General features: G+C 43.7%; 1 protein-coding gene across 2 annotated transcripts in view; it reads left to right on the top strand.

Annotated features, from left to right (window-relative positions):
* The window catches only part of KCNH6 (potassium voltage-gated channel subfamily H member 6), a 352,494-nt gene that overhangs the window by 321,393 nt on the left and 5,425 nt on the right, over positions 1-25,676 (top strand). Inside the window, exons 8-12 of one of the 2 annotated variants that reach the window (XM_082271267.1) lie at positions 6,169-6,421; positions 7,214-7,407; positions 8,004-8,103; positions 8,242-8,532; positions 16,942-17,122. In XM_082271267.1, the coding sequence (XP_082127393.1) occupies positions 6,169-6,421; positions 7,214-7,407; positions 8,004-8,103; positions 8,242-8,532; positions 16,942-17,122 (1,019 nt within the window). Of the gene's footprint in view, positions 1-6,168; positions 6,422-7,213; positions 7,408-8,003; positions 8,104-8,223; positions 8,533-16,941; positions 17,123-25,676 lie in introns of both variants that reach the window. The other variant, XM_082271266.1, reaches the window with a different exon arrangement.

Genomic DNA, 25,676 nt, shown 5'->3' with positions numbered 1-25,676 from the left:
GTCCGCTTCTCCAGCGGGTGTCGGTTTTCTCTTCGTAAGGAAAAAGAGGGGCGAGTTGAGTCCTTGCATTAATTATAGGGGCCTCAATCACATCACGCTCAAGAATGCATACCCAATTCTGTTAATTACTGAATTGTTCAGCCGTCTCAAGGGAGCAACGGTCTTTACCAAGCTTGACCTAAGGGCCACATATAACCTCGTAAGGATCAAGGAGGGCGAAGAGTGGAAGACGATGTCTAATACCAGAACTGGTCATTACGAATCTCTGGTGATGCCCTTTGGCTTGTGCAATGGCGCCTCCTATCTTCCAGGAGTTCATCAATGATGTATTTTGTGATATGTTGCAGCAATGTGTGATAGTCTATTTGGACGACATCTTGATTTACTCGGACTCCATTGAATCAAACTACCTGGATGTCAGACGGGTGCTGCAACGGTTACGCGAGAATGGGCTTTTCTGTAGGCTTGAGAAATGTGAATTCCACCTGTCTTAGGTTGCCTTCTTGGGCTACATAATTTCTGCTGCAGAGTTCTCCATGGACCCACATAAGGTTTTGTCTGTTCTACTATGGCCTCCCCCCAGTGGTCTCCGTTTCATTCAGCGCTTCCTTGGGTTTGCCAACTACTATCGGAAATTTATCAGGAGCTTTTCTTCTTTGGCCAAACCTATCTCAGATCTGACCAATAGCGGCAGAGATTCCCACAATTTGACGCCTGCTGCCTGTGATGGTGGCGGGTATCGGACCCCTGCCCTTCTCACTAACTTGTGACTGAGGACCAGGCAATCTCACACCCCGCCGTCACTTGTGTAACAATGCCACTCTCAGCTGCACCTGGCACAAAGATTTTCCAGCTTGCGGGACCACAATCTAGATGCCAGAAGGCTGAGAGCGATTGTCACCGGGCTAATTAAGCAATTAACCCTTTCTCTGCCCCCACCGCTACGTTTGAGCCCAGCGGACGCTCGTAATTTTAGAAATACTAATTATGACTTTAGAATAATCATCTGTAACACGCGCTGTCACCGCAGACAGGAATGTCCAGAGGATTTATTCTAGACAGTAGCGCTCTTCAAGAGACAGGTTCGTTGTTAGCTTGCATTAAGAGTTTAGGGACAAGAGTAACACCTTTCAAAATAAAGTTTAATAATAAAAAGGTTAAAATTGGTGCAAATAAAAATATTTACAGAAAAATGGGTTTCAAAGAAATAGAGACACAATTCAGCCATTTAGAAAAATAAGATAAGGAATTAGAAATGAAAATACTTGCATTCAATGTCCTGAGTAGTATCAATGTTTCAGAAGCTGAGCCGGTTCTCAAACGTGATAGATGTTCCTTGTTTGATGGTACAGGAGAACTGACTAACCCCATCGGCCTCTCTCTTTTTCTCTGAGACCGCAGGGGGTGTCACCAGAGGTCCCTAACCAATAAACACAGTGGCCATGGGCGGCCCTAAGGAGTAGACAATGCCAAGGAACCTCTCGTTTAGACAGATTTATAACACAATTCATGTCTCGAAATATGTAATGGTTACATTCTTTAATCTGCTAGTTTATCATTCAGCCTGTGATTTGGCTTCAAACAATATTAAACATGAATATATTATTGCACAGGAAAATATCTTATTGCTATCATCTCACTCACGCAGCCCCCTCCTCGTACTAATTAACTTAGGAATGCAGAGGCTTCAAAGACCCTTATCTCAAGCACAGATGGAAATCCTAGCAGATGTCCAGTAAGGCTGGCCAGAGCCGCGTCGTAAATTCCACAGCCAAATTGTTCATGGCTATCATCTATTCTATATGTGACAGGGGGATCATGCATGGTCTCGTTCCGTTCAGTATTTTATTTTGCATTTAACTATACACTTTCTAGAGACATATCTTGTTTGTGTTTAAAGATATGAGTTTTTGTGTGAATGAGTTCATTTTCCTAATGAACAATTTTGGCTGTGGCTCTGGCCAGCCTTACTGGACATCTGCTAGGATTTCCGTCTGTGCTTGAGATAAGGGTCTTTGAAGGGCCGTTTCTTTGAAGCCTCTGCATTCCTAAGTTAATTAGTACGAGGAGGGGGCTGTGTGAGTGAGGACCTTTGTAACTGTCTTAGCTGCTTAACAAAATGGTTGCTTAAACAAAATGGTATCCCAGTGCAGGATATCAGTACACTGCCATCCAAGCTTTCGAGGCCCTCAAGTCTGCTTTCGCTTTGGCTCCTATTCTGCCCCATTCTAATCCTGGTTTTTCCTTTGTCCTAGAGGTGGATGCGTCTGAAACGGGAGTAAGGGCCCTCCTGTCTCAGCGTCAGACACCTGATGGACCCTTACTTCCTACTCCAAGAAGCTGTCTCCAGCTGAATGCAATTACGAGATTGGAGACAGAACACTCTTAGCCATTATCCTGGCTCTCAAAGAGTGGTGACACTTGCTCAAAGGTTCTGTGGTTCCTGTTCTCATTCTTACCAGTCATAAGAATTTGACTTATCTCTCGGAGGCCAAGAGGCACACACCACGTCAGGCCAGATGGGCCTTACTCTCGTTTTGACTATGTGGTCTCCTATTTGCCCGGCTCCAAGAATGTTAAGGTTGTTGCGTTGTCGTGCCAGTATTCTAAATTGTCCAGGGAGGACTCCGTGCCAACACCAGTCATACATTCAGATCTATCTTGTCTGCCAACTGCACCAACTTAACCTCTCCTATTGTGGAACAGATCTTGGCTGCCCAACCTGATGCTCCCACAGAGAGACCTGCTGGCAAATGTTTTGTACCTGAGGAGTTGCGAATCAGACTGTTGCGCACGTACCACAATTTCAAGACTGCCAGTCATCCTGGTAAGAAGCAGATGTCCTGGGCTATTTCCCATCAGTTCTGGTGGTCATCTCTCCACACTGATGTTGCTGCGTATGTGCCTGCTTGTTCAGTCTGTGCCCAGAACAAATCTCCTCGGCACCTTTACTTGGACTTACTGCATCCCATTCCCAATGGGGAACGTCCCTGGTCTCACCTGGCCATGGATTTTTTTGTGGAACTTCCCGCGTCTCGAGGTTACACAGTTATCCTCATAGTTGTTGACCGTTTCTCCAAAATGTGCCACTGTGTTCCATTTAAAAGGCTGCCTACCGCTCAGGGGCTTGCCTCTGTCTTTTCCAGGGAGGTCTTCCATTTACACGGGTTGCCTAAGGAGGCTGTCTCTGACCGTGGGAGCGAGTTTGTCTCTAGGTTCTGGCGCGCCTTTTGCTCCCAACTGGGTATTCGACTCTCCTTCTCCTCGGCCCACCGTACGCAGTCCAATGATGCCGCTGAGCCGTCCAACCAAGCTCTGGAGCAATTTCTCAACTGCTATATCTCTGACCCTCAGGACAATTGGTTTGATCTTTTACCCTAGGCAGAGTTTGCCAGGAACTCTGCCATCAACTTGTCTTCCGGAATGTGTTCATTTATGGCCAATTATGGTTTCCAACCCGCTGTGTTGCCCAAGTCTTTCTCGCCACAGGACATCCCGGCTGTGGAGGATCATCTTCATGCCCTCCGTTCCTCTTGGGTGCAGATTCAAGAGTCTTTACGGGTCTCTGCACAGCGTCAGAAGCTCCAAGCAGACTGGAGATGTTTATCTGCTCCTTCGTACTAGGTCAGAGAGAGGGTGTGGTTGGTGACCCATAATTTCAACCTCAGGGTGCCCACTCCAAACCTGGCACGACTTTCTGTTGTTTCTTTTCGCATCCTTTGTAAGGTGAACCCGGTGGCCTATGCCCTTGGTCTTCCCCCTGGCATGCATATTTCCAATGTATTTCACGTGTCACTTTTGAAGCTACTGGTTTGCAATTGCAATACTTCTTCACTTTCTTGCCCTCGTCCCATTCCTGTGGGCAATCATGAGGAGTATGAGATTAGCAGCATCTTGGATTCTCGTCTGTTCTGAGGTCAGGTTCAATACCTGGTGTACTGGAAGGGATTTAGTCCTGAGGAGCACTCCTGGGTTCCCTCCACTGACGTTCATGCTCCTGCCCTTCTCCGCGCTTTCCATGCTCGCTTTCCTCAGAAACCGTTTTTTTTGCTCTGCGGAGGAGGGGCCGTTCAGGGGAGGGTACTGTCAAGGTCTTACCTTACCCTCCTGTTGGCAGCCATCTTGGACATATACTGATTGCTGCTTCTTATAAATTCTGATTGCACCATCACTTGCCTGGGTGTCACACAGTGATGATGCTGCACACCTGACTATATCAATCACCTGATGGGTTGCAGTCCTTGCCCTTGCGTTTGTGCTCTAAGGTGCATATCTGCTAGCAGATTTCTGTTCTCTGTGTTCCTCCATGTATGACCTGGCTTGGCTAAAGACTATTCTGGCTCTCGACCCAGCATTGGCAGATGAGATGACCCAGCATTAGCAGACGACCTGGCATCGACAGACTACCCTCTTATGGACTCGACCCTAGCTTGGATGACTACCCCCTTCTGGACTTGACCCCGGCTTGTTCCTAATCTCGCTTCCTCACTCTTGGTGTGCGTTTACTGTTGTTTGCTTCAATAAACTGCTTTATTTTACCTGCATCTTTTGTGTGCTCTGGTTTCCTTGCACCCTGAAATACACAGGATGACGAAAAGAATCTAACAGGGGTTATAACCCTCCCTTGCTCTATCCAAAATTAAAAAAAGAAAAAGTTTTGTCTACAGTTTTTCTTTAAGCGCTTGCCAACCAGCCGCCGTAGTTTTACGGCGGCAGGTCTGCTCTGTCCCGCGAAACGACAAACCTGTACGCTTCACTGGACCGCTAGCAGGGCGCGCGTGCACCCATTCGCCACAGGGGAAGCTAATCAGCGGGTCCAGCATCCGCGATTGCCGCCGGGCACCCGCGATCGCTCCCTGTGGAGACAGAATGGCGGTCTGCCGTTGTAAACACAGCAGACCTCTGTTCTGTCAGTTATGAACACAGGGATCCTGTGTTCCTCTTATTTTGCAACACAGGTCTCTGTGTTCATGTAGCAAGCCCACCCCCCCCCCCACAGTTAGAAAGCACCCCCAAGGGACACATTTACCACTTTGATCCCCGCTAGTGTTAACCCATTCCATGCCAGTGTCATTAGTACAGTAACAGTGCATATTTTTAGTACTGATTACTGTAGCAATGTCAGTGGTCCCCCCAAAAGTGTCAAAAATGTCAGTTAGGAGTCTGATCTGTCGCAGTCCCGCTAAAAATTGCTGATTTACTAGTAAAAAAAATTAAAATAAATGAATACAAATTACATATATCTTTCCCCTGGTTTGTCGACGCAGTAATTTTTGCACAAACCAATCAATATACACTTATTGGGATTTGTTTTTACCAAAAATATGTAGCAAAATACAAATTGGCCTAAAATGATGAAAAATTTTGATTTTTAAAAACAATTTTATGCGGAATGTTAAATAGCAGAAAGTAAAAAATATTGGGGTTTTTTTTCCAGAATTTTTGCTCTTTTTTTGTTCATAGCGCAAAAAATAAAAATCACACAGGTGATCAAATACCACCAAAAGAAAGCTCTATTTGTGGGGAAAAAGGGACATCAATTTTATTAGGGTAGAGCGTCGCACAACCGCGTACCTGTCAGTTAAAGTAATGCAGTGCCGTATCACAAAGAATGGCCTGGTTATTAAGGGGGGTAAATCCTTCAGGTCCAGAAGTGGTTAAGATACCCTTAAATATTGTTACTAGATCCAGTGAAAATATTGGGTGATTATGTGTATGGATACTAGAAAACACCTCTGGTCTAAATGTTTCAGGAGAATTTCTAACACATAACTGAAGCTGAGGATGTCTGAGGACTTCCTGCCTGCATTCCCTAATTATACAATAGATTATGTTCAAGCACCATACATCTGTGTTCTGACTGTGGCTCCATACCCCTATTCAGATCTTTCAATTAACTAGGATTATTTAAAGATTAATTAAAGTGATCCCAAGATTAAAGTATAAGCATGACACTTGAGGACAAAGTAGAACAATCCTGTTAAAAACCACACCATACAATCATATTATCTGCATTTCTGCTCTACAGCCAAATACCATGCTATTTTTCATCAACTTCATATATCCAAGGTCCTGTATCAGACACTGAATACTGTCCTTCTTCATATCTTTACCTTTCTTTTCAGACTTCTTATAGTTGTATTCATTCTCTTTTTCTCTAATTTGCAGGTACTGAAAGGATTCCCAGAGTGCCTCCAAGCAGACATATGCCTGCACCTCAACCGCACACTGCTTCAGAACTGCAAAGCCTTCCGTGGTGCCACCAAAGGATGTTTGCGGGCCCTGGCCATGAAGTTCAAGACCACGCATGCCCCACCAGGGGACACACTGGTTCACTATGGAGATGTACTAACTACTCTCTATTTCATCTCTCGCGGGTCAATTGAAATTCTCAGGGATGACATTGTGGTGGCTATTTTGGGTAATTTGTTTTTTTTCTTCTTTGCTTACACTTATACTAGGAATGATTGAGAATATGTCTTATCAGTGTTAGGGATTTTCTTTAGCTCCCACGGTAATACATGTACTCATTATTAACCATTAAATCTGACAGATACATTGATGACATGCAATTTTCTTTCAAACTCTGCGTTATTAAAGAAAAACTTAAGTTTTGTTTTTTTTTTTAAAAAGGACATAGTTCACTTCCTTGAAATCATAGCAACACTGAATAGATATTGCAGCAATCCCTTTCCTTGCCCATGTTTTTGGCTCACTGCACTCCTAGAAGCATTTGCAAAACTTAAGAGGGCTGCATGTCTGAAGAGATTTTGGGTTTGTTTTTGTATTTACTACAACAGCGGATTTAATCATCTATAGTAAGAGCAAACCCTACATTCAGTACTCAGTTACCAAAAATCAGTAACAGAACTGGTGAAATGCATACCTTCACTTCTATTCAAAATCCAGATAGCTTGGATGGCTGTCCGAGAGCAGGAGCACAACCTTTTATTGGATCTTTGATGTCATCTGTCACAGACTAGTAATCAATTAATGTGCTGGCCAAGAGGGACATTTATACCTTTAGAATGCTTTCATGCTGGCAATAGATGGATGCAGAGCAGTGCTGATCAGACTCATACAGAATTGATTTTAAGACCACTTATAAAAACAGACCAAATGACCCTTATACTTTATTTCATATCTCCTTATAGCTGAAATTCACTTTAACTTGAAATATTTTCATCTTCAATGCTTTTATCTTGTTTTTCAGGAAAAAATGATATATTCGGAGAGCCTATCAGCTTGTATGCACGTCCTGGAAAGTCCAATGCTGATGTGAGGGCTTTGACTTATTGTGATCTTCACAAGATTCAAAGAGAAGATCTGTTGGAGGTGCTAGACATGTACCCAACCTTCTCGGACAGCTTCTGGAGCAACTTGGAGATTACCTTCAACCTGAGAGATGTGAGGAGGTTGCAAAATGTAGAATAGGTTGCCATAAACCTATAGATTTATTTTGTTTAGCCCACATATAGAATGTTCCATCCCCAATAAACAGCATGGATAAAGAAGTCTCCCCTGCCTGCTACTGTATACTGGCAGCTGCCACCCGCAGCTGTCAGAATACCTGAAGTGTGACTGCATCTGATTGGATGCAATCACTGTCGGGGCAAACAATTGTCCACCCAGCTTTTTAAAGAAAAGCAAATTGAAAAATCAACTTTTGCCAAATCGGGTGGTGCCAGCAAAGCCACTCATGGCTGAAATTTTAACTGATTCAGTTGCAATAGGCCAAAAATTGAGCCATCTTTAGATTATAGAGAGTACTACGTCAGCTAGTGCTTAGGAGAGATATACAGCTGTACAGATGGTTTTACTACCCCAGGACTTTGCAGGGCTCAGTGTTTTAAAAAAGTTAGGTTCAATAAACTATGATTACTAAATATGATATGAAATGCACGTTAGTGAATTACTTAAAACAGCCAAGAAGGAATAGTTGCACATATGAAGAAATTTCAACCAGTAGTACTAACGCATTTTGTCATTTTTTCTGTTTTCAGGCAGACAGTATTCCACGCTCCCCTACAAGTGAGGAGTACAACTGCAACTACCGTAGGACACGTAGATGCAAACAACCAGGAAGACGTAGAAAGAAAAATGGTAAGAGTCAAGCATGCAAAAACATTTGGTCATGTAGCAATATTTGTGTTTGTGTTTTAATGTTAAGTGTTAAATTTGATCAATGCAAACTATTTAAAAAAATGTTTCATTGAATTTCAGCTCTTCCATGTCTCGCAGATGGTCTTGAGGATCTGAATTCTGATGCTGAACAGTATCATACTTACTCTGAAAAGAGCAACACCCAACGGCCAATGAGCCGGGAACAGTGGGATGATTTGGCCAGCAGCACCACTCCTTGTTCCCAAACCAGTGATGATGAAACCAAACCACTTAACTCAGGTTGCATGGATAGGGTGTCTTCCACAGAAAAGCAGGAGTTCATCCCTGCAGTGGTCAATTTGGTGACTGCCAACATCAGCAATCGAGATGGGGGCAGGAAGGTGCTCGAGACAGTAGAGACATATTCAGGTGATTGATAACCTTGACTAAGTATTTTTATCTTTTGTTTTCATTCTAGAGCTAGACTGAACAGGAAACGTACCCTTGTGATATGAAACATATCCATAGTTGGGGGCAAAACAGCGCCCCAGTGAATGGCACTGCAGCCAATGTATGGACTTCTATTGTGGAAAGGATCAGTAGAGCACTACTATTTGCACTACAAACAACAAAGCAGATTCTATACAAATATATACTTACCCAATGTACATAGAAGTAAAGTTTAAAAAAAGCAACACACGTTGCTAACATTATTCACTGTACATCAAACATATCTCTTATTTTTTTCTACCAAATTACTGAAATTACATACAATGTAAAAATTTAGGATTAGCCTCACAAAATGAGATGGCCCAGTTCAAATGCTACTAATAACCAGGTCTGAGCTGTCACATACTGTATTTTGCATTGCAATTTCCAAAGACTTGCAAATACTATGTTCACTGAATTATATTACATCAAATATTAAACAATAACTGTACATATAGAAGAGCTATCATTTATAGGCAACCCTTCTTCTCTGCAGAATCCCCTCCAAGTGCTTTACTTTTCTGTCTACATGCCACAGTCTGTGCTGTGCAGCCCCTTAGGCACTGCAAAGCCTCTTTTCCAAGAGTTTGCCTGCTGGGCTCTGCTTCTCTCATGCATATGAAAGGATCCTTGTGTGGGAGAAGTAGAACGGGAGTGACAGTGCTGCTCTGATGGAGAAGGTAACTATAACATTGAAAGGGATACTAGGGGGAGGAGGCCCTATACAGGGTAAATCTATTAACAGTACAGTTATCCTTTCAAGAGGCAGTGAAAGTGAAATCCTGATAGCCTCCATTTTTAAAGATTATTTTTATTAGAATTTAAATGGTACAGAATTACAAAAAAAGAAAACACAAAAAGAATACAAAATAAAGTAAGGCCTTGCAGGGCATTTTAGCTAACATTGCACAGAGCAGGTAAATAAGACATGTTTGTTATTTTAAAGAAAAAAAATAGATATAGAATCACTTTAACTAGAATTAGAACAACCCTGTACAATACTATTCATACAGAAGACTCAGAGAGGTAAAACTGGAAAGAACCATTGTCCCAAATTGACCCATACATGTGGTAGAAGGAGCTCACTCTGGTGGGAGGGCTTAGTGAAATGCCACGAACATCAAGGATATTTATAAACTAGCTGTATCATTACATGTCAAAGGCATATACAAAAATACCAAAGTTTCCTCATATACAGTACGAAGAGGGGGAGAAGATAGTGCCACATGGGACCATGCCTACCTTCCTCTACATACATAGGTGCCACATATATCCATCAGGCACATTATAGGAAAGGAGACACTGTGTCACATACCTTGGTTTGAGGCCGAGTTGACGAGAGGGCTTCCCTTGTGGTTCTGGTCCGAGCACCCCTGGAGGTGGTAACAGAGGTACAAGGCTCAAAGAAGCACGGGTAAGGCCTCATGTACAAAGGGCATTTTTGCAGCTGCTTTTAGGAGCGTAAGACGTTTATTTTTGCAGCTTGAAAATGCCCCTCAATGTTATTTTATGGCCTCATGCACACACAGATGTTTTGAAGCTGTAAGCGGGATAGGCGTTTTCAAGCTGCAAAAAAAACCCCAGGGCCAGTGCGTTCTGAGAAACGGCATTAAAGCTGTAAAAACGTCTGACACTGCTATACATTGCTTATTGTTGCTTATACAGCGTTAAGCCGCGTCATACATTTATTTTTTGTGAAAATCAATCGTTCCCTTTGGAAGCCCATTGAATTGAATGGGCTTCAATCATGTCACATCATGATGATCCGATTTGTGGTGCAACTTTAATTCTGAGGATCTTGAGGGGGAACTCCACACCAAAATGAAAAGAAATGGCGTGGGGACAGGTTCCATACCAGGCCCTTTGGATCTTGTATGCAAAAAAACGGCGTGGGGTCATCCCCAAAATCCATACTAGACTCTTATCCGAGCATGCAGCCCGGCAGGTCAGGAAAGGGGAGGGGAAGAGCGAGCGGCCCCACCCCCTACTGGACCATTCCAGGCCACACTCCCTCAACATGGGGAGATGGGTGCTTTGGGGCAGGGGGGGGTCAGCCCCCCCCACCCCAAAGCACCTTGTCCCTATTATGTTGATGGGGACAAGGGCCTCTTCCCTACAATCCTGGGCAGTGGTTGTGTGGAGTCTGCGGGCATGGGACTTATCGAAATCTGGATGCCCCCTATAACAAGGGGGCCCCCAGATCCCGGCACCCCTATGTGAATGAGTATGGGGTACATTGTACCCCTACCCATTCACCCCAAAAAAGACAGTGTAGTGTAAATATAGACAAGAGACGGTTTTGAGGAGTCCTTTACTAAAAATCTTCGAAATGCGTGATGACACAAGGGGAGAAGACCGGAAGGAGAAGTTTGGAGGGAGAAGACCGGAGGGAGATCAGAGGGAGAAGATCGGAGGAAGATTTTTAGTAAAGGACGTCTATTTTCATTATTTACACTACACTGTCTTTTTTTGGGGGTGAATGGGTAGGGGAACAATGTGAGATAAATAAAGTCCAGATTGGAGAGACCGCTCCAGGTGAGATAGATGTCAGGTGCCGGTCGGATCCGCAATCCAAAGCCGTATGAGACAGAAAAAGATGATGACCACACTCCGATGTAGATCAAAATTGGAGTATGTTTATTCCACGTCAAACAATAGGCAAATTATAAAACATCACACTGTGAGTGCAGGACAGAAAAGGTAGACGTGTTTCACGACTAGAAATGTCGCTTACTCATTACCAAGTTGGTAATGAGTAAGCGACATTTCTAGTCGTGAAACGCGTCTACCTTTTCTGTCCTGCACTCACAGTGTGATGTTTTATAATTTGCCTATTGTTTGACGTGGAATAAACATACTCCAATTTTGATCTACATCGGAGTGCGGTCATCATCTTTTTCTGTCTCATAGGGGTACAATGTACCCCATACTCATTCACATAGGGTGGGGCCGGGATCTGGGGGCCCCCTTGTTACAGGGGTCATCCAGATTTTGATAAGTCCTCTGCCCGCAGACCCCCACAACCACCGCCCAGGGTTGTCAGGAAGAGGCCCTTGTCCCATCAACATGGGGACAAGGTGCTTTGGGGAGGGTGAATTTTGTAACTGCTGGGTAATACCAGCTCGTAGGCCACAGGATTGATTTTCCTTTTTACCTCAGGTTAGCAGTAGATAGCCAGACTTTCTCTCCTTCTTTTAGAACCAACTGCCCTCTCTTCTTTCTGTCATAGTACTTTTTACTGTCTTCTTGAGCTTTTTGCATGACTTCCTGGAATAGCTGGGAGTTAGACTGAAGAAAAGGTAGTTTATCTTGGACTGCGAGCAACTCAGTTTCCGGCATGGTGTCTGTAAGGAAAGTAGGGTGGAATCCATAGTTAGCCCAAAACGGAGCCTGAATTGTGTGGACTGAATTTTTGTATGCAAATTCTACAAGGGGCAGCAGAGAGGCCCAATCATACTGTGAAAAGGACACAAAACATCTGAGATACAGCTCCAAGGTTTGATTAGTACGCTCCGTCTGGCCATTACATGGTATGCAGAGGATAAGTAGATCTCAATTTTGCAGATGGATTTCCAAAATCTAGGCGTGAATTGTACACCTCTGTCAGACACAATGTTTTTTGGTACCCCGTGTAGCCGCACTACTTCTTTAATGAAGGCATCGACCTTCTTTGAACTTGTAGGAGTGCCAATCTTTGGAATAAAGTGAGCCATTTTGGATAAGCAGTCTACACTATGACCACAAAGCAGTAAACCCTTCAGAAGGAGGAAGGTCCACGATGAAATCCATAGAAATAATTTCCCATGGGCGTTTGGGAACAGGTAATGGCCTTAGTAGCCCACCGGAAGGAATGCTGGGACAACTTTAATGTCTTGTATGTCCTAAAGTGCACTGCCAATGGGTGGTCATGGAAAGTGCTGAGCATGCGTGGACGAACCTCCTGTGGAACAAAGACTTTGTTGTTGCGCCACCACATACCTTCTTGTTTCTGACAAATGGAGCCATCAGGTTCAGGACAGCCTGCAGAAGCTTGTTTAATAGAAGATATCAGGTCTGGCTGTATCAACAAAAAGTTCTGGGATGACAAGATGGTGTCTGATGAAAATGATTCAGGGGTATCTGGAAACATGCGAGATAAGGCGTCTGCCTTGCCATTCTTAGATCCTGGATGATACGTGATATGAAAAGAAAATCTTGAGAAGAACAGAGCCCACCTGGCTTGTCGAGGCCTCAAACGTTTAGCGGACCTAAGTTACTCAAGGTTTTTGTGGTCCCTGAAAATTAGAACAGGGTGTGGCTGCACCTTCCAGCAAATATCTCCATTCTTCAAATGCTGATTTGATCGCCAGTAGTTCCATGTCATCTACGTCATAATTCCTCTTAGATTGGCTCAACTTCCGAGAGAAGAAGGCCACAGGATGCAGTATGGCTTTAGGACCTTGTCATTGTGACAACACTGTTGCTGTTTCCGAGGCATCAGCTTCAAGCACATATGGCAGAGCTGGATCAGGATGCTGGAGAACTGGGGCTGAAGTGAAGAGGGCCTTTAGGTTGTAAAAGGCAGTTTGAGCCTCCAGGGACCACTGGAACTGTGTGTGTTGACGAGTAAGTTGTGTGATGGGAGCAATGATGGCAGAGAAGCTTTTTATGAATTGTTTATAAAAATTTGCGAATCTCACAAGTTTCTGGATTCCTTTCTTGTCTTTGGGTCTTGGTTATACAAGCAGAGAGGACACTTTTTGAGGGTCCATAGCGATTCCTTCAGTAGAGATCAACAACCCTAGAAATTGAATGGTTTGTCTTTCGAATTCACATTTTTCTGCTTTTTTGTACAGTCCATGCACTCTTAAGACAGTTAAAACTTTCTTTACGTGAATGGAATGCATTTTCACAGATGGAGAAAAGATCAGGATATCGTCAAGGTACATGACAAGGAAAAGATCTAGGTAATCTCGGAAGATGTCGTTTACCAAATGTTGAAACGTGGCAGGGGTGCTGCACATCACCAAGTACTTGAAATGCCCAAAGCGAGTTCAAAATGCTGTCTTCCACTCATCCCCTTCCCTGATGCTTATCAAGTTATAGGCCCCCCCACAAATCAAGCTTAGTAAATATCCGGGTCGTCTGGAATCTTTGAAAGAGTTTAGGAATTAAGGGGAGCCGGTAGCGGTTTTTAACAGTAATCTTATTGAGCTCCAGATAGTCCACACAAGGTCAAAGAGAGTGGTCTTTCTTCTCTACAAAGAATATGCCAGTTCCTGCTGGTGAAGATGAAGGGGCAGATGAAATCTTTTTTTAGATTCTCTTTGATGAATTGCCGAAGAGCCTCTAATTCTAGTTTAGACAAAAGGGATCTCTGCCTTGGGGAGCAACTCAATGGGACAGTCGTAAGACCGATGTGGTGGAATAGTGTCTGCTACTTTCTTGCCAAAAACATTTAGAAAGTCATGATATACCAATTGTATGAGCAAGCAGAGGTTGGAGTCTGGTTGGTTGCTGAGACCCAATGTAGGGTTAACAGGATTTGGATTGTAGCAGTTCCGTTGGCAATAGGCTGACTGGAAAGAGATAGTCCCTGTACCCCAATCCACCAGGGGATTATGAACTTGTAACCAGGGTATGCCAAGAGTTACTGGAAACATGGGGGAACTTAAGATGTCAAAGCGTAGAAGTTCTAGGTAACCTGAGCTGGTGGTGGTTACGAGAGGCACATTCTCTTGGGTAACAGGCCCAAATTTTGGATGTATTCCATCCGCAAGATGAATGTTATGGTTTTGTCCCTTGGGCACTAGAGAAATTTGTAAGTCTTTTGCTAGTTTATTGTCCATTAAGCAGCTACAAGCTCGGGAGTCAATTATGGCCTGGAACTTGTTTTCCTTTCCAGCCACCTGTAAAGAAATAGGAAGGACAATCTGAGCTGACCGGATTCCTGAAACCTGAAGGTAAGTAGAATGTCTGTGAAGAGACTTACTCGGCCGGACAGGACAGTTGGTCCGGAAGTGACCAGGTTCCCCGCAGTATAGGCATAGGTTGGCCTGGCGTCGTCATAGTTTCTCCTCTGGTGACAAGGCAGGACGAAGAAGGCCAATCTCTTTCTCAGAGGCGACGGTCTAATTGAGTGGCAAGTTTTACCAGGTCCTCCAAAGAGTCAGGCGTGTCCACCCGGGCAAGTTCATCTTTCAAAGCCTCTGATAAGCCCAAGCGACACTGATACTTTGGAGCAGCATCATTCCAGGCCGTGTCAGCGGCCCATCTATAAAATTTGCTGGTGTAGTCCTTCACTGGCTGTCGACCCTGTTGAAGTGCATGTAGTGCAGCCTCTGCTGTAGTTGTGGGTTGCGTTTCATCATACAGTTGAGCCATGGATTCAAGGAATGTCGTTACTGAGTTAAGGACAGGATTTCCTTGTTCAAGAAGGTGATGTGCCCATGCCTGGACCTGATCGGTCAGCAGGGAGGTAACGAACCCCACCTTTACTGATTCCATTTAAAAAGTCAGAGGTTGCAGAGCAAAGTACAGTTCACATGCATTTTTAAACACACAAAATTTCAGATTACCTGAAAAGCGCTCTGGGGTCAGCACCTGGGGTTCTGGTGGTGGTAAAACCACAATAGGAGTTACAGATTGAGAGTTCCCTGGTGTAGAGGCTGGTTGAGTTGCACTTGTAGCTGAGCCAGGAGCTGAGGTGGTGACAGTGGCGGACAGGTTCTGTATCAGTCCCTCCAGCTGGAAGTGTCCCTCCTGCAGATTTGTCAAAGCTTGGGTTAGAAGCACCTCTTTTGGCCTCAGACATGGCTGGATGTTTCTGTCACGTACCTTGGTTGGAGGCCGAGTTGACGAGAGGGCTTCCTTTGCAGCTCGGGCAGAGCACCCCTGCAGGTGGTAACAGAGGTACAAAGCTCAAAGAAGCTCGGGTACCGGTAGCTTGACAACAGATGACTACCACAGTTAGGGACGTAGTCAAGGTGAGCCGGGGTCATACATGGTAAGGCAGGAGGCAGGCCTGGTCGGTATCAGGGAAGCAGCAGAGCAAGGTCCAGTAGAAAGCTGAAGTCGGAACCAGGAGTTCAGGCAGAGAATAGTCAGAGGGAAGCCAAGGTCAGGTTCCACAGAGCAAGGTTAAGAACAAGTCAGGTCAAAAACAGTAGATCAGTCGGCACAGGCAAGAACACAGTAACACGGATCAGGGGAAGCTCAAAGAACATCCAGCAGCTAGCATTTTATCAGGGTCTGGCGTCAATGCACAAAGATGTGCACAAAGATGTGCGTTCTGGTGCGCGTTGGCGGACGGAGATGTGCCTACGTGTCAGTGCGCACTGGACATTAGCCTGAGCTTGTCTGTGTGCTGGTGCACGTGAACGAGCATTAGCTTAGGAAGAATTAGCATTAACTGCACAAGGGTTAGCATTAGCTGCACAAGGATTAGCATTAGCTGTACGAGAACTAGTATTAGCTGAACAAGCTTCCTGACACACTGCTTTAGTCTATAGTCCCCAATTTTAACAAAATATACTCACCTATCTTCTCTCCCTCGCCAACTGCCCACTCCTTTGGATTACATGCTCTCTTGGTCTAATGCAGTGGTGTACTGTGTGACATAGCTTGAATCTGAGTGGCCAATTGCCAGGCACAAACACTGTCACGTGGGTAGGACATTGGCATCATTCACCTGGATAAGCTCTGACACCTCCAATACTAGAGGCAGTGAAGGAGGGTGAATTGGGGAGTATACCATCCATGCTTCAGGGTGGGCTATGAGGAAGCACTGTCACTTTTCCTTGAATGGGCCAGTGGCATTGTTTCTTTATATGACCTGAAAAATAGGTCTTTATTAGAGAGAATTGGAGCAAATGATTCACACTTGGTTACAAGCTTTCAACTACAGGAAAAGCTTGAATAAAACACTTCAAAGTCTTTTTTGTTTGGATATTGGTGTCCTAAAAACATCTGCCTGTTCTTAAATGGACCAAATCAACATTTCAGGACTTGGCGTTGGTCAATTTAAGATAACTAGTTTCTATAGAAGTGCAGTGGACAATGCTGGTCTCAACTTGAATTAAATGCAGTTGAATGCTACATGTTCTATCCAGGAATGTGCCCTTTAGCTGCAAATAGGGATTGTCTCTAAAAGGACAAACACAAAGCAAATGCAATATTACTGAAGTCCAAATGGAAGAGTGCATACCCATACAGCACAGAATAATGACTTTCCATTTACAGTTGTGTTTCTCATTAGTCTTCTGAACGTTGCACATTAACTTTGTTTTGTTATTATTCTCTCATTTTCTTTTTTTTTATTTGCCTAAATCATGGTTTCTTAAAGTCATTTTTATTACTTTTCCAATTTAGCATCTCCTATTGAAGTTCCAAACTTGTTCAATTTCTGGAGTGACCACCGCTCAGCTGCGTGCCCAGAGACCCATCAACATATTTCAATGGTGCATAATTCTCTGGACCCCCCACTTAGCCCTGATGACCGGCCCGGAGAGATTGAATCCAGATTAGAGCTACTGCAGGCTCAACTAGACAGGTGTGCCAAGAAACAAAAAAAAAATATATATATATATATACAGTATATATATATATATATATATATATATATAATGAATCTTTGCTACAATGTAAGGTAATGAGTGTACAGCTTGTATAACAGTGTAAATTTGCTGTACCCTCAAAATAACTCAACACACAGCCATTAATGTCTAAACCACTGGCAACAAAAGTGAGTCCAAATTGGGCCCAAAGTGTCAATATTTTGTGTGGCCACCATTATTTTCCAGCACTGCCTTAACCCTCTTGGGCATGGAGTTCACCAGAGCTTCACAGGTTGCCACTGGAGTCCTCTTCCACTCCTCCATGACATCACAGAGCTGGTGGATGTTAGAGACCTTGCGCTCCTCCACCTTCCATTTGAGGATGCCCCACAGATGCTCAATAGGGTTTAAGTCTGGAGACATGATTGACCAGTCTATTACCTTTACCCTCAGCTTCTTTAGCAAGGCAGTGGTCGTCTTGGAGGTGTGTTTGGGGTCGTTATCATGTTCAAATACAGCCCTGCCCAGTCTCCAAAAGGAGGTGATCATGCTCTGCTTCAGTATGCCACAGTACATGTTGGCATTCATGGTTCCCTCAATGAACTGTAGCTCCCTAGTGCCATCAGCACTCATGCTGCCCCTGACCATGACACTCCAGCCACCATGCTTGACTGTAGGCAAGACACACTTGTCTTTGTACTCACCTGATTGCTGCCACACACGCTTGACACCATCTGAACCAAATAAGTTTATCTTGGTCTCATCAGACCACAGTACATGGTTCCAGTAATCCATGTTCTTAGTCTGCTTGTCTTCAGCAAACTGTTTTCAGGCTTTCTTGTCAGCCTGTGTACACACTTTTGTTGCCAGCAGTTTAGACATTAATGGGCTGTGTGTTGATTTATTTTGAGGGGACAGCAAATCTACTTTGTTATACAAGCTGTACACTCACTAGTGTAATTTCTTCAGTGTTGTCACATGAAAAGCTATAATAAAATATTTACAATAATGTGAGGGGTATATTCACTTTTGTGAGATACTGTATATATACAGTATATATATATATATATATATATATATATATATATATATATATATATATATATATACAGTAAAACCTTGGATTGCGAGCATAATTCGTTCCGGAAGCATGCTTGTAATCCAAAGCACTCTTATATCAAAGCAAATTTCCCCATAAGAAATCATGGAAACTCAGATGATTCGTTCCACAACCATTTATTCATAAGTCCTTCAGTTTATAGTCCATATAAAAAGATTATAGCATTGCGATAGGTTATATAACCATAAAATGTCCATCCACAAATAGCCACTTCCACAAGGGGATAAGAAGCAAAATCCAGTAGGAGCTACAGAGTATCAAAGATTAGAAAGGCGCCTCTAAGTGTAGCAATATGGTTCCATTTAATGAAGGTACAACATTTAGCAACTCACATGGTTGATGAATAAAAGAGGCACATCTAAGTATGCAGGCATCCGGGGTAAAGCTGTCCACATGGACCATCTTCTGCACCGCTGGCTGCCAGTCTGTAATCCTGACCGGGAAGATCACTGCAGTAAAGCGATCTAAAAGCGAGGGGCAGCATGGAAGGGATGACGTAGATGGTGGTGCAGAGGATGGTCTATGTGGACAGCTTTAGCCTGGATGCCTGCATACTTAGATGTGCCTGTTCCAATCATCAACCATGTGAGTTGCTAAATGTTGTACCTTAATTAAATGTAACCATATTGCTACACTTAGAGGCGCCTCTCTTCTCTTTTATACTCAGCTGTGACTTGAAGCTACTTGTATATCAAGACATCGCTTGTAAACCAAGTCAAAATTTATTTGAAAATTTTGCTTGTCTTGCAAAGCGCTCTTAAACCAAGTTACTCTCAAACCAAGGTTTTACTGTATATTATTTTTTTTGTTCACAAAAGCCGCAGGCATTGCATGTCTTACAGTGCACCTCACAAAACTAAGAAACATAGGTGTTTCATGCTTATTTTCCAGAGTGCGTTATGTTCCCAGCAACTCAATTTTCTATACACAAAAGTATGCCATATCTGCACAGACCACCATTTACAATCAGCAAAATTGAAAACGTGCATGAAGTAGGGCAGACATAACAAAATTAGGAAGCATGCAAAGAAGATGAGACAGTACTTAAGTAACATAAAACATGTGACATGGTAACTTGTGCTTTAAAGTATAACTATAACTAAAGGTAATACTTTTTTTTTTTAAATTGTAGATAAAGTGGAGATTAGAAAACCTATAATGTTTTTTTTTTTTTTTTAATGTCTGTGCCCCTGTTTTTCCTGTTTACCATTATTTTTGAAAGTGAAAAGAAAATCCCAAAAAAGTAAGAGGGGAAATCTTCCAATCTGGACATTAGTTCTGGTGACCTCAGGGGCCCCAATGGATTCCCCTGATTTGCAGGGATTTCCTCTCACTCCCTGTTTTGACTATGGGATAGGAAGTAAAGGTAAATCTTCCCAATGGGACACAGATGGTTAAAAAAATAAAAATGAACAGGGGTTATAACCCTCCCTTAGACTGGGTTCACATATATGTGAATTGGGTTTTAAACCGCATCCATCTCACATAACATGTGAATGTGACCAGCTTTCAATAAAGCCGGTTCACACTTGTCCAGGGCGGCTGCGGTGCAGTTTTGAAAAGGGTTCTATGCGTTTTTGGATCCGTTCAGGTGCGAATTCAGGCAAAAATGAGTGAACAGAAATGCACCAGACTCCGGACTGCAAACCGCAGCCGGACGTGTGTGAATCCAGCTTTACTCTATCTAAAATTAAAGACAATGTTTTGCCTATGGTTCTACTTTAGGTATGATTTTTCAAGTTGACCCCAAATGCACATCAAACTTTGGAACAGACTGTGACTGGGATCTGAAAGATCTATACTGGGAAAGATATCCCAAAGAGTGAAAACGACAGCTAAAAGGGTGTGCAGGTAAGTGCTGGGGTAAAAAAGGAAAAAAGGAAAAGTATAGGAAAGGAATGGAAAAAAGAGAAGAGGGAAGCAGGGGGAGGGGAAAGGGAAGGGAAAAGCAAGGAAGAGAAAGTGAAAGAAAAGGGACTGGGGAAGGGGACTGGAAAGGACAAGAAATGGGGAAGGATGGGACAGGGAAAGAAAAGGGACTGGGGAAGGGAACTGGAAAGGACAAGAAATGGGGAAGGATAGGACAGGGAACTGTAAGACAAAGGAGGTAGGAAGAGAAATGAGAGGGCTGGTGGGACTTTTTAGGTACCAGGTAATTCAAAATGGTAAAGACATGATTAAAAACTAGAAATATTTATTGACATAACATCTTTAAAATCAAAGACCAACAGTGTAACATAGATACATGTATTTTGACATATACAAATACAAAAGGAACAAATACATAAGACATAAGGCAGTAAATAAATGGTGAGGATGAATGCGTCCAATGATGAACATCAGACCAATCCCGACATGTTTCACGGGCAACAATGCTCCGTTTCTTCAGGGGAGTAAGAATATATCAATATGCAGTGCCTGTATGATACAACAACAGTAAACGTTTGTTATTGGCTCAAATGCATATATAAATATAACGACAAATATAAGTTGCATGCCACCATAAAATATTGAGATGCATCCGAGACCACCACCAAGGAAAGACCCACTCACAGACCAGTCGGATAGAAGCACTCCCCAAGGAAAACGTCTCACCCGCGGATGTGGAGGGGCATATGGAGCAGGATAAGGATATAAACTAGAAAAACCTTCACCATCAGGGAAAATGGAGGAAAGTAAAAAGAAATCTGTATATTAAGCTAATATATATACCTCATTCGATGTATAAGATAGACTCGTTTGTATAGTCAAGATAGACAGGGTTAGAAGCAGGAGGGCTTGAGTATGGCGGCCATGTTGGAACCAACACGCAGGGTAATGAACTATTAAAATGAAAATACAAAAACGTATACCTGTGATTAGGAGTCTATGGAATGACTCTCCAATGAGTAATTGGGAAAAAAGAAGGGGAGAGACAAAAGAGCAAAAAAGGGGGGGCTTTACCTGCAAAGTAATAAATAGATAGATAGGCCCTTTCTAGTACGGTTTGTAACTAGAAGTTTGAAAGAGAGCCCAAATACTGGATTTATGTACTGTTGTCGCTGGGTCAAGAAAGGCCAGCCGTTAGGCAGTTCTATAAAACATTATCGAAGAGATGGAAAAGTTCAAAAATTAGTGAACAATTCTGTCACCAGGTAACAAAAAGCAATGTAGTACACAATTCTTACCCGCGTGGGACCGCCATACCAGCAAACGCCAACTCCTGACTGAGTAAGGCATCGAGTCCCGCTTGATATGGCCCTCAACCCGACGCCACGCTGCGCATGACGTCATACGCAACGTGGGCGGGTCAGGTCCTCAACTGTGCGCGTATCCAGGGAGGCGCGTGCGCAGTGTCGCTCTTGTCGGGCCACAAACAGCAGCCCAGAACGGCCACAACAGCACCGAACGAAAGAGAACTTCCGGCCAGCGGTGTGTGAGAGGACCACACATCCGCTGAGACGTCTGGGGAGCACACCACCCAGTGGCCGGAGGGGAAATAACGGAGGTGGACAAGGCTCGGATGTAAATCAATTACCCAAAGGGGGCCGTAGCATGTACAACAAAACACTTAACCAGTTACAAAATACAAGAAAAACTTGGTAACAAAGAACAAAAAACACCAGTTGGCATGTATATAGAATGTAGAATTCCAATCATAACAGTGAATTGAGGTTGTAAAAGAAACTTGTAGGGAACATAGAAATCCCCCCTAGTTTCTGCGTGTTGAAACCCCTATTGTGGAGTACAAGAATTTCCAATGTAGGGGAAACAAGAATCAACAAACAAATAAGAAGTATCATAATTTTAAATGCTGCAGCACTAAAGGATATAGAATCTGGGAGAGACACCAATGAAAAAACATTTTTTATAATGTAAAGAAAAGCACAACAGCAGTATTTCCAATAATTGGAATAACTGACTAACTTACCGATCTCCAGAATCGCAGTCAGGGTGTCGCAGGAAGTGGATGGTCCGGAGACATATTGTGGGCAGCATAGAGGCATGGATGCCCGAAGATCACATGGATCGGGCTCAAGGGTATTCCCAAAGAGGCAAAAAGAATTTTTTAGGTAAGGAAGATAGGGGAGGGGGGAAAAAAATATATAGGGCTTTTCTAACCCAAAAATGGCTTATAAGTCAAAACCTCATTAATCCCGGGAGGTATGGTAGCCTCTAAGGATTCTATCCAAAACGATTCCCTTTGTAGGATTCGTTTGTCCCAATTTCCCCCGCGGGGGTCCTGGGGGATAACTTCCAAAGCAAAAAACGAAACCATAGAGTTGTCATACTTGTGGCAAAAAGCTATATGACGTGTGACGCTCGTTTGTATAGTACCTCCCTCAGAGTGATAAATGTGGTCATCTATGCGTTTGCTGAATTTCCTGATGGTCTTGCCGACATAAAATGCCCCACAGCGACAACTCATAAGGTATATGACCCCCTGAGTGTCACAGTCGGCGTAATATCTAGACTGGAGCCATTTCCCATTGGGTAGGCGGATACCTGTTCCAACTTTTACCCAAGGGCATTTGTTACAGGAACCACACCGATATGTGCCTTTTTGGGAACCTGCACTGGTAGATTCTTTAATATAATGACTTTTCGTCAGACAGTCCCGAAGGGACATTGATCGTCTTAAAACCAGGCTAGGTTTGGCACTCAGATATTTGTGAAGGATAAGGTCTTGGGTAAGAATCGGCCAGTGACGTTTCAGGATATTTCGCAGAACATCTTCATGTGCAGAGTACGTGGTGATAAATCTAACACTCTTATCATCTTTTTTTGAGGTGGTTTTATATAACAAATCGGCTCTCGAATAGGTGTTGGCCCTATTATAAGCCTTCCTGAGCAGCGTCTTGGAATATCCTCTGGCAAGGAGTCGCTCACGAAGCAGGCCAGCTTGGACACGAAACTTGGCCTCCGCGGAACAGTTCCTACGGAGCCTTAGATATTGGGCATAAGGAATACTAGCGATCAAGGGGGCGGGATGGGCACTTGCTGCGCTAAGAATGGTGTTACCCGCACTAGGTTTGCGGTAAAGGTCCGTGTCAATGAGACCATCCGGGGAGAGGCTGATGTTTAGGTCCAGGAACGAGATCAGATGCCTGTCAAACGTATGAGTAAACTTAAGGTTTAAATTGTTGTTGTCAATAGCTTTCAAAAAAAGTGAAAGTTCATCAACTGTACCTGTCCAAATGATCAACAGATCATCAATGAACCTGTACCAGATTAGAATGTGAGACATCCATTGTTCCATTCCTTCATCAGAGAAGATCAGCCTCTCCCAGGCACCCAGATATAGGTTGGCATAGGAGGGAGCGCAGCAAGTGCCCATAGCTACCCCCTGGACCTGCAAGTAGGTTTGTTCCAAAAAGGTAAAATAATTTCTCGTGAGAATAAATCTTAGCAATCGAAGGACAAAGTCCATCAAAGGCCAAGTCTTATAGTCCTGTTCCTTGAGGAAAGATTCGGCCATCCGGATGCCCTGGTCGTGCGGGATACTGGAGTATAATGCTTCAATATCGATGGCTACAAGCAGGGCATCCGGAGGGACCTGAATCTCCTCAAGGTGTTTCAAAAGGTCAGTAGTATCCCTGATGTAGGAAGGGAGTGCAAGAACATGGGGAAGTAAAAATGAGTCCACAAATTTGCTGGCGTGCTCCGTGAGCGACTCGTTGCCAGAGACGATAGGCCTGCCGGGCGGGTGCACAAGACTCTTGTGCACCTTAGGCAAGGTGTAAAAAGTGGGGGTTTTTGGGTGTTTGTTTGACAAAAAGTTATAAGTGTCCCTGTCTATGAGGCCCTGGGAGAAGGCCTCGAAACACAGGGACCTATATTCACAGATGAAGTCCTTAATGCAATCAGACTCAATGGGAAGATACCATTCGCGATTGCATAAGACTTCTAAACACATTGTTTCGTACTGGGGGGGAGACATAACAACTATGTTGCCCCCTTTATCTGATTGTTTTATGAGGATGTCTTTATTTTTTTGGAGTGAGGTTAAAGCTAGAGCCTGGTCTTTAGTGAGATTTCTGGGAATGGTGGGCAAAGGGGTAATTTTTAAATCTCTGGACACCCGTTGAACGAACGTCCAGATGTTGGCATTGTTAGATAAATCTGGAAATTTTTCTGATTTGGGTTTAAAAACCTTTTTTGATGGATTTAAGGGGATAGGAAGAGGAGGGGTTTCATCCGGTGAATCCATCGAATCAATGATGGACACAACTTCGGTGTTGCCTTCTTCATATAGCAAGACTAGGTCTTTGATAGCCCTGCTCTCAGCCATGGTAAAGTGCTTGGTCTGTTCAACTAGTTGTTTTTCTAAATTTTTTTGTTTCCTGTCTTCGTCAAACATAAACTTAAAAGTAAGATTTCTTGCAAAAAGATGCAGATCTTTTATGGTTTCAGAAGTATCAATAGCCCTGGAGGGGCAAAAGCCTAAACCCAGGCCAAGCACTTGTTCCTGGGCAGGAGTCAGGTCAATCGAGGTTAAGTTAATAATGTTGAGTTTATTTGACGAATTGATATGTATGTTAAGGTTATTTAGGTTGTTTTGGGTTTCACATACATGTTTAGGTTGCCCTGTTTGGTGTTCCTGGGTGTTCTCCCAGGGCCTCATAGACAGGGACACTTATAACTTTTTGTCAAACAAACACCCAAAAACCCCCACTTTTTACACCTTGCCTAAGGTGCACAAGAGTCTTGTGCACCCGCCCGGCAGGCCTATCGTCTCTGGCAACGAGTCGCTCACGGAGCACGCCAGCAAATTTGTGGACTCATTTTTACTTCCCCATGTTCTTGCACTCCCTTCCTACATCAGGGATACTACTGACCTTTTGAAACACCTTGAGGAGATTCAGGTCCCTCCGGATGCCCTGCTTGTAGCCATCGATATTGAAGCATTATACTCCAGTATCCCGCACGACCAGGGCATCCGGATGGCCGAATCTTTCCTCAAGGAACAGGACTATAAGACTTGGCCTTTGATGGACTTTGTCCTTCGATTGCTAAGATTTATTCTCACGAGAAATTATTTTACCTTTTTGGAACAAACCTACTTGCAGGTCCAGGGGGTAGCTATGGGCACTTGCTGCGCTCCCTCCTATGCCAACCTATATCTGGGTGCCTGGGAGAGGCTGATCTTCTCTGATGAAGGAATGGAACAATGGATGTCTCACATTCTAATCTGGTACAGGTTCATTGATGATCTGTTGATCATTTGGACAGGTACAGTTGATGAACTTTCACTTTTTTTGAAAGCTATTGACAACAACAATTTAAACCTTAAGTTTACTCATACGTTTGACAGGCATCTGATCTCGTTCCTGGACCTAAACATCAGCCTCTCCCCGGATGGTCTCATTGACACGGACCTTTACCGCAAACCTAGTGCGGGTAACACCATTCTTAGCGCAGCAAGTGCCCATCCCGCCCCCTTGATCGCT

Source organism: Pelophylax lessonae (genome assembly GCF_965119305.1).
Source record: "Pelophylax lessonae genome assembly, chromosome: 11".
NCBI classification, from domain to species: Eukaryota; Metazoa; Chordata; class Amphibia; order Anura; family Ranidae; genus Pelophylax; species Pelophylax lessonae.
The sequence above is the reverse complement of the archived record's forward strand: the minus strand, read 5'-3'. Positions and strand labels throughout refer to the sequence as shown.